We start from the raw sequence: 12,904 nt of genomic DNA on the forward strand, positions 1-12,904 counted from the left end.
CTGGAGGTGTTCCAGGCCAGGTTGGATGGGGCCTTGGGCAGCCTGATCCAGTGCGAGGTGTCCCTGCCCATGGTAGGGGGGTTGGAACTGGATGATCTTTAAGGTCCTTTCCAACCCAAACTAGTCTATGATTCTGTGATTCTATGAAAATTCATGCTCCATTTCATGATAAAATATTACCTCCATGAAATATCATACCATTGCTACTGAGCATTTTCAGATTATATGTATCCATCAACCAGTGCTGTTACTTCAACAGCTTGAGTGTGAAAGAGCATTACACACTGCACGTCTCAATAGGTGCATGTCTCCATGGACATAACAGATCTACTTAAACCACAACTCATGTTAAGTTTACACCAGCCAACAACACAACTGCATCTCATCATGAAAGTCTAATCCTCAGTACTACTGAACATTTCTGATCCTGGTGGAAGAGCACCAATTGTGAGAGTGTATTTTAAACAAGACTAAATTTAATACAGGAAAAGATCAAAACATTTCTTACCCATTGGCCATTCATCTGGCCCCAGGAGTTACAGCAGCCAGGGCATTAGAATTAATTGCTTGTTGCCACAGCAAAAATACATCTTAATGGATTCCCAAGCTATGTCTGCAGAACACATCACTAATATAGATGCAGCTGGAGCTACTTGTGTCACTGAACACAGAATCCCAGCAAGACACACAGTGACTGCCAGCAAAACTGATCTGCCTCATCTTATTTTTTTGCTGATGACATTTGAAGAAAGCGACTAAGTAGACTACATGTCTGACAGTTCTCCATTTCAGTAGGATAGTCTCAAAAGGAGTAATGACAGAGAAATCTCTTACTCCTTGTGTCCAAATCTTCAATCCACAAACTCTTCTTAAGAAAACACAGCTCACCTATGTACATAAAAGTGCTTAGAAGACATTGACAAACTTACGCCAAGAACAGCTCAGTGAAGTCAGTCTGTACTGTGAACACCCCACAGAGAGATCTTCAATTCAACCAAGATCAGAAGGGAAGGAAAATGCTCAAGGCAGACTTTTTAGCTATTCATAAACTCCCTAGCAGCAACAATCCTCAGCAGATCCTCTGTGTCACCCTATACTGTGGAGATGCAAGGTGAGCAAGTGACCACATGCACCATGGTTCTGTGCTTCAAGTTGTGTCATACTCATCATAAGAGGATGCCAAAAAAGCAGAACCTCATAAATTCTGCTATTTGCCCCAGATACAATTCCACATCCACCACAGCAGCCCACAGCAGGTGCATTGTCTGCTCAGAGGAAGATGTCTATTTCAAATAAAAAAAAAAACTGTGCTTTTTCACTGGAAAACATCAAATTTCTTTTTCAGGCTAAAAGACCACTGTATTGAATAGCAAATGCCAGAAAGGAAAGAGAAGAAGCCTCCAGCCTCTCAGTCATGGCTAATAGAAATACTCCTGAGTCAGAAAAGGAGAGAAGTGGTGACCCAGACACTTTTGCATGTCCCTGTTTCGAAGCAGCTGCCTTGCCCCAGTTCCATAGCATATGTTCCTTCTACATCCACCACCCATAACAGTCCATGCAGGAACTCCCAAGACTTTGTCTTTATGTGGGATGCTGCAATCCTGCAGGAGAAGAAGCCAGCTAACACAGTCCTACGCATCCTCAAATCTGTGTAGCTCATTGTCTTAGAGGATCACTGCCCTGCATCCAGGTTGGCTGGCCTGATTCTGTTCATCTTCCATCTTCGTTTTCACTCTTCAGCTCCTCCTTTTCATAAGGAATGATTTCCAGATTCCTTTTTGGTGATCTCTCATCACACTTCTACTTCTTACATCTTTATGAAGGGGCAGCTAACTCAGAATACAACTGATGTAATCTGACTTGTTGACATGACAGAAAAAGTCACCTGCCAGGAAGCATAAATACTATAGTCTTTTAATAAATTAGTGGACTATTAAATTTCAAGATTAAAATATCCTACTTTTCTGCAGGAGAAATAGCCCTTAAATTATAGGACGATAACATAAATGATCATACTTAAAATGTAGCTAGCATTTAATCTGTATTCTGAACAGCAAAAAGTAAATGACTACTCAGACCGCAAATAATAATGCAGCAATTACCATTTAGGATTCCCACCTTACCTAACATAAATGGCCATCGTGACATGTATAGTAGCCCTCTATGTGTGGGTAATCTAGGAACATGTATTACTGTATCTATATAAGTACTACATCAGCTTGAGTATGCAGCCTATATGTCTACAGTACATGATCCTCTTGGAAGAACAAGTCCCAACTCTTCTTCCAGTGATTTCCCAGGAACAGCTGTACCATATAGTGACTGTGCTCTGCACAAGCCCATTCACACCAATACTGTTACTTACTGGAAAAACAAAGCATATACTACAACTTATATTCACCTAATTCGATTATTTGATATGCTGAGCATTATTTCCATAGAGGATTTCTGAGTCTGACTTCAAGTAACTGCTGTATTTTAATTCCCAGATGTCCCAGGTCAGTTTCAAGGGAGAAAAAATTAGCATTGTCATAACAGCACAGTGCAAACCGCCTCCTGAGGATGGTGGGCAAAAAAATTCCAGAATTCATTTTCTCACTCCTGTTAATAGAGTTTGGAGAGACTGTATCACTACTTCTTGTGTATTCACACCATGGCTCTTGCTGGAGGTGGATAAGCTGCCTTTCTTGGAAATGGCAATTATTTATTCTGCAGAAAAAGATCTCTATTATGCAGCCTGCTTCCCCAATTTCACTTGTATTCTGTACTTTATTTAACATCCACTACAAAAGTCAATTATTTTCAGTTCAGTGTCCAATATTTACAATATAATTAAAGTGGCTGACAACAGATGTAACAATGGATTGCTCCACTGAGTTAAGCGGATTTCAGTATGGTTATGCAATGTTTGTACTTTCCACATCTGACCAGCGAGATACTGAAATATTCAGAACAAAACAGAATCTGCAGTTTCTTATTATGGCAACACTGATGATGCACAAATGCAAGACATAGACGGCGTTAGATTGTGTGAATGGATAAATGCAGGTTTTATCCCAATATGCCAGTGAAGATAAGCAGTAACTCCTCTTAAATGTCTTATCCTAGTTTCTTGCATATCAGAGGATAAAGAAACCCTTCAAATAACTTGGCTGTCAGAGCCAACTCCATCAAACAAAGGTCAGGGTACCCTCCTCCTCCTACTCATGTGCCTGGAAGGAGTCTCTGGGATGCTCTAGGTACAATGGCTTTTGTCTCCCACTTTCAAGCAATTCTCTCCTACATGTCTGCCTTTTGTTGCTGCTTTTGTCTGAAGGCAAGGGCTGCTGCTTTTGTCTGAAGGTAAGGGCTACTGCTTTTGAGACTGTCTTGGATAAAAAGATGTGAAACCAGTAGGGAGGCATTTGCCTTACCAGTGCTGACAGTTAATTACGCTACATAAGCTACCAGTTCTACTCATTTCTAAGCGTCTGCTTCAGGAATGAGCCAGAGCAATCTCCATATAGATAACAATCAATGTAATTATCACTGCTTACCTGCAGCTCCACCTTCTAAAGATGATTGCAAACACAGTTTAGCTTGTCAAGATCCTCCATTCTCCAGCTTTATGATTAGGGTACCAAAAAATGGCAATTTATCAGTCGATGAACAGAGCCAAGTTGGGGCTGGGAGAGAGCAGCCAGTGTTTTCATAGAAACAAGCCAGATCCAAGCACCGGAATTTAACATCTACCGCCACAAGGTACTAGAAATTAGAACCCTTTACAGTGAGTTTATCAGTAATTGATGTGTGCCTAGGATGTCTCTGCCAAAATGTCTGTGACTGTCCAGACACTGGGCTGGCTTCCATCTCAACACATTTATTTTTTGTCATGAACTGAAGAATGTAATTGAAGTGAAAAATCTCAATGAAGATGCGTGTCCTGTCTTTTCAGGACAAGAGGGAGCTGACCGCTATCTGATACATGCAGGAATATATCCGCCAAGTCCACTGTGCACGTTTCACACACTACACAAGTAACTTCTAGCATCTGCATAAATAAATATAAAACCAGGTAGCAGGCATGAAAACACCACCCTTAATTCATAATAATTAGTGCTTTAAACATTGAAACAAAACCAAGTGTTTCCCAAACCTGTCCACATTAACCTGTCTTCCTTCCTTTGCTCATGCTGCTTACCTTCTTGGTGACAGTGTCCGGTGGCACGTCCCGTCGCCCCAGCGGGTAGGGATTCCACTGGCTGGTCACAGACACCTCCTCCTGCCCGTTATCCAGGATGCTGCTCTGCTGTGATGGGGTCTGTTGCAGAAATGGTAGGGCAGCCTTTAGTCACTGTCACACCATGACAGAAAATGCTCTCTTCATATTTATGTCAGTAATCAGCCCAGTTAAACTGTAACACGTTATTGCTAAAATGGAAATCCTTTTACATTTTTATGGTATTTCATTAATGTGTAATTATATTGCTGTGGGACTCTCTGCAAGCAGGAGATCTTGAAAGATAAGTAAGAGAAATAATGAGAATAATGAATGATGAGAGAAAAGAGAAAATTCATTTAACATAACTCATTATTTTCAGAGAAATAAATTCTGGCAAAGTTCCATATTTAAGCATACAGGCTGCCATTAATGATTTGAGTTAGAACTTTCTTACTGGTCATTCAAGAATCAAAAATTCCTTAGTATTTGCCACAAGATTAAATTATATGCTTATATTTTCTTGAGAAAATATTCATTAATGGCAATACTGAACTTCTGACTACCGTCGCCTCATGCTTTGTGTATCACTGAGTGTAATGTGCTTCTCACAAACATCATTCTAGGCTGTGGCTGGTTTTGTTCTAAGTTACCAGGATATCGCTGTACAATATTAACCATGAATTAAATGCTTTCCTGAATAGGAATGGACATAACACTCATTTAAATTTTCCTGAGTGAGCTTGATACTTCTGTGATTATTTTTCATTTCTCTCTCCTTTTATTCACGTTGTTTCTTTGTCACTTTTCCTCCTGTCTTTTTTCACTCCTGTTTTCAGCACTGTTGAGGATGTTTGTAATTTCTGTGTTCCACCCCAATTTGCTGTTATCTGTCTCTCTGTATTTCTTTACCATAGCTCAGAATTCTGCTAACACGGATATGGCTTTTTGTGCCACTTTCCAAAATGCCAACATTGTGCTACCACTGACAGCATTTAGCATTTTGTGGTGCTAAGACAGTTAACTGTTCCTTCAGTGCTGATTAAAGGCAATTTGCATTAAAAAATGTCTATTCTTCCACTCTGTCATTCAAGCATTTTCTTCTTCAGCTTAGATTAAAAACATAATGAAAGACTTCTTTCCATGAATGAAGAACAAATTAAACTGTTGCTCTGAAATATTAAAGCTGGTAACTGGTCAATTAAGAACTTTTTTTTAATGCAAACTTAAAAATCTTTTCAAAATTAATATAAGTAAATTTTGAAGTAAATCATAGTCCTCAGAGGTTGAGTAAACAAAAAAAAATCAATCCTATTTATTGAAAAGCAAAGAAAACTTTCCTTAAAAATCTCTCATCATTCAAGAAGTCTTCCTGCAAAAAACAGGAAAGATGTGATTTTCCTTATAATAAAAAACACCAGTAAAACATTTCCCCTGTTGAAATTACAAGACCTCTCTGTAGAGCTTTCTTTTCACATATTAAAAATGGCAAAATGAGGGTGTCAGCACTTTTCCCATGAGTTATCCCTCACAGCTCACCAGACACTGGTCCCAGTGCCTGATGCTGCAGGACTGCTGCTCTCTCGGATAGCACAGCTCTCTCCAACACACCAAACCTGTGCCCAGAGCCATACACTTGTGTAGGAACAGGCAGGAAACTTGATGACACACCTCAAATCCCTCACACGCAGTGCAGCCTTTTCATGCGGACAGGCCTCTGGGACTGTGAACACAGTGCCAAGGGTTCTCCCCAGCCCAGGGGTCCCAAGCTCAGTACTGAGCCCTGCTCATCTAGAGCAGAATGTGGGTCCAAGTTTGGGTGCAGGGAGGGTTCTTTGTGTCTAAAGAAACTCAAGAATCAGCCATTCTGCCTTGTTTGTCACATGTCCCCACGTAATCCTCATCCAAATGGGGGTACATCATCTGAGACCAGGGCAGCTTCTACAATGGAAAATATAATAACAAAAGTTTCTGCTCTGCGGAGTAGTAAAAACTATGAGGAAAAAAAGGCAATCACCTTTGCAACATAAGTCATCCCTTTCAGAGTCACCCACATGTGACATGACCCACATGGCCCGAGGCCCTGCTGTGCAATGGGTTTATACAACGTGCTACGTGCCCTCACCACGCAGAGACAGAGTGAGGCAGCCTTCTAAGGGAATTTCTAGTTTTTCTCCCAAGTGATACATGTGAATACACTTATTATCCCTAAAGGGAGGTGGTACCATACACTTCAGAGAATGAAGTGCACCAAACCATAAACTTTAAAAAAAAAAAAATGAGATGGATGCCTAAAATCAAAAGCATTCTTCTGAAAAGTGTCTCTTTTGTCACTGCAGACAATGCTGTGCTGTTCTTATAAGTGACTGCCTGACCTGCATAGGCGAGTTTGCACTCAAAATGGAAAAGAAAAAAATATAGAAGGTGCCTTCTACTTTCTCAATAAATAGGAAAATTCTGCGATAACAGCTTTTTCTTTTCATTTTGTGCAGTAAAATGAATTTCTCTACTTGCAATATTATTCATTGACAGCGCACAGACTGCAAACAAATCACATAGCTATTAAGTCTAGGTAAAAAATGAAAACCAGCAGTTCAAACATTTCATACAGGGAGTAGAATCGATGTAATAAACTTTCTCAAAATAAGTAATTGCTATACTTGATTTCCTGATCTTCCACTGGACAATCAGACCTCACTCATTACTCTCTTGAATCTAGGCCATAAAAAAGAGCAAGAAGAGGAGGCAAATATTAAGCTGCTGTGGCCTTGATTCATTAAGAAATGCAAAATCCTTTAGAACAATAGCAAACATTCAGTTTATGTTTCAACAATACATTTTCACCGCTTTCCCAACAGTACAGTAACAGAATACAACCCTCCCTCATGTAGTTCAGCATCACATTGTATATGGGTATGCAGCAATGAAATGCTGGTGAAAGCAGCAGAACAATTCACAGAAGACATGTCACCCTAAACAGATTCATGAAACTCCGTAGATATCCATATATAAGTATCCATACTCATCTACAGTCTAAAGTTATTGAAGTGGTATATAATACCTTATTCCTAAACGTGTGTAGAAAATATTACCATTATCCGGAGACCATGCCAAATGGACTTCTTTCAAAGACTTGTGACAAGAATTAATACATGCCCAAAGAGACAAACAAATTATTTGAAAGAAAAAAACAGTATGACCAACACTAGAAAGCTGTGTCCAAACAGACACACATCTACGGCTGATATCTGACCTAGATGTCATCAACTGAACAACAGAGAAGCACACACTAACGATAGGACTTGTAAATCCAGGGACAGCTGAATGGGAGATGTAAATGATGTTAACAAGTTAACGGTGCATGGAAAATAAGTTACAACAGAATAAACCTGACAATGACCTCTGCATGTCTCTGCACACTGTTAACCTGCCACAGCTTTGCCTGGAAAGTCGGTGTTCAATGCCTGTGGTTGCATTAGTAAGCTCTGCAGTATCAAGGCATGTCCTCCGGCCAGCCAGCACAATCTGGTCTTGTTGCTGACATCGCATTATCTTATTCTCCTAAACAGACTCGGATCTAAACTCTTAAATTGGGCATTGAAACATTCCTTTGGGAATTTCTGGGCAGTGCTGGCTCCGGATTCCCAGCCAGGGATTGCCTGGGAGGGCGCCAGCTGGCGGGGGTCGCTCCACGCCTGAGGCCAGCTCAGCAATTAACAGCACAGATGATAACATTTCCGCACCCGGATCTGTGCTCTGTTACCCTTTAATTACTCACAGAGATGTTGCTAATTTGTACCAACAGCTACTGATGCTAATGCAGTGAAATGCTGAACGATGCGTGTCACTGGGAACACTGCAGTAGCCTTTGCCACTCTGTGCAACCGAAACAGTGTGACTGCCTGCAAGTGTCTGGCAACTGTCCACTGCTGTGCCTCTGGTGGGACCGTACATGATACAGAACAAGGTCTCAGCAGATCCTCTCTGACAGTCTGAAAATACTCCAGCAATGTCACTCTCTGGCTTGTCATAGGTGTTTTTCCCATCAACCGTTTTGTTCGTGTATAATTTTGTATGTATGTACTTATCAACAATATATTGTTAATAGCTGTAAAGTAAACAGAAAAAAAATTATTTTCTTTCTGTAAGTATTACTCAATAAGAGTTTAAAGTTAGGTGTGGTAGGCATGTCTTCAAAGCTCATCAACTATTGCAGCATACCCAATTAATTTTCAAATATTAAGATTCCTGTCTCCTGGAGCCTATTTAAATGCATATTAAATATTTCTACATTAATTTTACTAAGATCCAACAGTCACAAATCAAAACCCTTTCTCCATTTCTGTGCACAGCTTAAATCATTGAGAAAATGATTGCATCAGTCTGTAACAGGACAGCAGAAAGCAGTAATGACAGCCATGTGAGCTACGTAATCCAAAAAGCAAGATTATTGAGTAGGAAAACTATTGCTATCATCTTTGCTTTTTGGATGGGTATAATATAAGCATGAATAGTAGGCAAAAGCTAAAAAAGGAAAAGCAAGGAGTATTATTAATTTATTTTGTAATGCTGGTATATGCTGGCTATCCCATACTTACTTTCGGTAGAGGTAGCTCTTGAAGCATTTGGTTTTCAAATTTAGATTTAGTCTGCAAGTTTAAAGTCATGCTTCTGCCGGCATGCATTGCTGAAAACCCTCCAGAGTGCAGCATGCCAAGGCTAACTGTGTTGTGTTTGTAAGCAGCGGTCTGAGTAGAGGAAACAACCACGTGACAGGATATGAACACACATGCTCATCGAATTAAGTATCACACATATATGGTTAATTTCACAAAATTTTAGTTTAAGCAAACAAACAGTACCAAGAAATAAATAGCTTTTTGATGCATGCACTGGGTCACACGGAAGCAAATACATTGCTAGTTATACATAAAATGGATACCATAAAAGACTCAACGCTGACGGCAGATGAAATATGTTGTTATCTGTAGTTTGAAAATTGCATTATATAACATGGTACAAATCTTTATTTTGCAAATACGGCCAAATTTTGGTACATCTGCACAACCTTAGGTGGGCCAGAAAACCTGTATCTAGCATAAAAGAGCATCAAAGGCAGAGGAAAAAGCCCTCTATGAGGTGGCTGTGTACCATCTCATGAGCTTTGCGAAGGCTCCCTGGCTAGCAGCTGCCCGTGGGGACAAGCTTTGGCTGGGCCCAGCACAGCAGGCACCCAGGTCTTGCACAGACTGGCATCCCGTGGGCTGCAGGCAGGTGGGCAGCGTCTTCTCCCGGAGGAGCTGCTGCATTGCAGTGCCCAGGTGTTCTCATCAGCAAAACTTCCATCAGACATCCCAGCTTCATAGAGTTTTGCTTATCAGATGTTGCAAACAACTAGAACCTATCTGGCTGGCACCTGCAGGGATCACTGCGAACCAACTACATAAAATCACCAGTGTCAGCTTTCCATGAGATAAAGTATTTCTTAAGCAAATACACATTGTAAGCTATTTCTTAAACAAACAACATCTGGGAAGTGTTCATTTCCACCAGAAACATCTCTACTTGGGGTATACTATTTTGCCTAAGTATTAGATATTTCCCAGTCCATATCACATAACACAAGGAAAATGGCTGAAATGAGGGAAAATCTTCAGCCTTCAAGCCAGTTTATAAAGTTTACCCATCCGATCCTTAACGATATTTTAATATGCAACACATCCAAGCAACTTGAAGGTAATGAATATATTGACACCAAACTTGTGAGTATCTAGCGTAAAATAGATATATGGACACATTTTGGAACTAACTTACGCATTTCATGACAGTACTTTTTCACAACCACTTCAGATTACGAAGTAAATTCAATTCATTAAGCAGGTCATTAAATAGTCAAGATCATTATAGAAATCATGCACTGGAGTACTGTACTGTTTTGTATAGAAGGTAAATAAGCATCACTTCCTACTGTAAAAGGAGTAATAATCATATTCCTTGTTAAAAACAGTGGCAGTGTATATCTAGTGATCTTTGAATTTCAGAGCTACCTTTAAATCTCCTCCACCAACAGAGGTATGAAAGCTAAAATACATCATTTTACTTTGTATCTGTGACCTTTTTCTTTATTGCCTTTTATTGCAAAGATGTACCCAGCATCTTTTAAAGCTCTCAAATCATTACTGAAGTGGTGGAATTCAGCAGCACGTTCACACCTGTCAATAAGGAGAGATTTTTATGTGCTGCAGCAGTTACTACATTAGTAAGGCGAATTGTGGTACGTTACTTATGCAGCGACTCTTTATCACCCATTTATCCGGGAACCCCTCACTCCAGCTGCTTCTGAGCACCCCAGACCTCTTTGTGGACCAGTTCCAATGCAGGAATTTCATTACTAGGAATTCTGGTGGTTACCACTGTACGTGCAAATAGTTTGACATACCAAAACACACAACTAAAGGCATTAATTGCAGAGAAATGCCAAACATACCCTGTCTAACCTTCTAGCTTCTATATGTCTAAGTAGCTGTTGTCTCCAGTCAGCGGGCATTTTAGCACAGCTCTCATTTCCCTTCACAGGGGTAGGCCTTGTCTTTATATCACTGCTATCGGAAGGCTTGTCGCCATAGTTACCCAAGTTATAGTCTGACGGTATCTTTTCCAGCAGCGCTGCCATTGTTGGCCTCGCTGAAACCGGTCTGGTTTGGGATGTGCCGTAACTCTCTGTACTGTAGCTTCTTGCAGACAACGGCCTCCTTTGTGTAAGGTTTTTAACTGGAAAGCTTCCAGTCTGGGCTTTCACTTCTTGATAGGAAGGATGCTCATCTTCATACCTGCCGTTCCTCTTGAGGAACTGAGACTCAGAGACTGATATACTGCTTTGGCGCTCCATGGCTCCTCGGTACGGAGGCCGGCCATATCTATCACTTGGGGGCAGCTCATGGGGCTCACTGACCCTCCTGAACATGGACATCTCAGTGGAGCTGGCCAACGAATCCGCTCTCCTCAAGAACCCCGGCCGAGACCCCTGGCTCACAAAGGGAGTACCGACTGCATCCTCATTCACCGAAGGCTGGGAGAAGGAGAACATGTGCTCCACAGGGGGATAGCCGTGGTAGGCTCTAGGACTGACCAGCTCCTGGGGCAAGTTTTTAGTCTGCTGGGGAATGTACTCAGGGTTGAGCTGGAAAGGTGGCGGTAGCCTCTTCTCCGCTGTGACCTCCACTGCTCCCTGCGGGTTGAAGCTTTGGTCAAACTGGTAGACTTTCTTTGTGACAGATGACTTCTGCTGTGGCTGCACCTTGACACTGCCATAGGTCAGCAGCTCATCGTCCAGCATGGGGACTGACTGGCTGCGAGACATGCTCAGCATGCCGTGCTCTGGGCCCAGGAGCTTGTCCACCCTCTCGTGGGTTCCTACAGTTTCGTTACCAGATGCATAGTTTTCTAAGGGTATATTATACACTTTGTATGTACCAATGTCTATCTCATCGATACTTTGTGACTTCTTAAATTTGTTAGTTTTCAAATCCCTCATCATTGGAGAAAGACGTTCTGTACTCTTGCTGATTGAAATAACACTTTTGGAAGGGTCTGGGCGACAGTGGATATGTGAAAAGACATTTGTGAGACTTCTGTTAGCATTTGAATCATGATATTCCCATGCTATTCCTGGAGTGAAAGTGCTAGTCATCTCAGGAGACTCTTTGACATGATCTTTCCGCTCGGGCAAAGGGCTGGTGGTGGGGGTGCTTTCCAGTTTGGAAGGAAAAGCTGTCCTGTCTTCAAAAGGACTAGGAGTTCTGGTCCAATTTTGCCAAGGATTGGGAGGAGGCACTTCAGATTCATGTGTGTTTCTGAGTGTTGGCTGCTCCAGCTCCAGGGGAATGCCAACTATCCTGTCTTGTCTAATCAATGGCCTGCGTCCATGCGCAGATGTGCTTCTAGATTTTGAGCTCAGGAGGTGGTTAGCACTAGGATTCTCCACCGCGCTCTCCTCCGCAACGAACCCTGTGTTATCATAGTGCGAGCTGTCATTCCAGCTGTCGGCGAAGGTGTCACTCAGTGGGCGCCTGTCGGTGCGCTGCGGCAGGTTCCCTGCAGGAGCAGATTCCCGCTGGCTCAGCAATGGCTTTGTTTCAAGGGGCTGTGGAAATGACTGTGCCAGCCTGTGAAAACAAACCAGAATGGAACAAGATAAATTGTCCTCTATTAGAGCACATAAGCAACCATCAGAAAGACGCAATGTTAAAGAAATTTAATATTGTCCCATCTATACTCTGGCTTTTGGATGTACTATGAGATGTGCACCTTGTGCCACCAGTTTGGCACAAATGGCTGCAGCAGTTTTTTGCGCTGGAGTACAGATGCAGTAAATACATACACAGAGAAATGAAGGAGTCATTCAGAAGTCCTGGGTGGCTCAATGCCATGTTCATATAAACCCAGGTGAACATATTTTCCAGCTTTAAAAATAATCTTCTGTGAGCGCAGGCAAAGATTTTTTTTACACTTACATTATTCTTTCTCAAAACAAAAATACCAGTTTGAGCTTGTGCATGTTCTCACCACCAAGATTTTGTGCCTCTCCAATGAGAAGACTCCAGCCTCTCTTTAATGGGGAAGAGCCTGTGGATGTAACTACATTTAGGATGGAACTACAATAAAATGATTTATGGTAAGAGTAGACAGGGCAGGGCATTCCTGGTA

General features: G+C 41.5%; 1 protein-coding gene across 5 annotated transcripts in view; it reads right to left on the reverse strand.

Annotated features, from left to right (window-relative positions):
* The window catches only part of LRRC7 (leucine rich repeat containing 7), a 178,395-nt gene that overhangs the window by 15,912 nt on the left and 149,579 nt on the right, over nt 1-12,904 (reverse strand). For 4 of the 5 annotated variants that reach the window (XM_054072699.1, XM_054072702.1, XM_054072701.1 and 1 more), the window contains 3 exons: nt 10,686-12,363; nt 8,797-8,946; nt 4,181-4,300 (listed from right to left, as the gene is read on the reverse strand). In XM_054072699.1, coding sequence (XP_053928674.1) covers nt 4,181-4,300; nt 8,797-8,946; nt 10,686-12,363 — 1,948 coding nt within the window. The remainder of the gene's footprint in view (nt 1-4,180; nt 4,301-8,796; nt 8,947-10,685; nt 12,364-12,904) is intronic. The other variant, XM_054072700.1, reaches the window with a different exon arrangement.

This window comes from Cuculus canorus, chromosome 8 (assembly GCF_017976375.1).
Source record: "Cuculus canorus isolate bCucCan1 chromosome 8, bCucCan1.pri, whole genome shotgun sequence".
NCBI classification, from domain to species: Eukaryota; Metazoa; Chordata; class Aves; order Cuculiformes; family Cuculidae; genus Cuculus; species Cuculus canorus.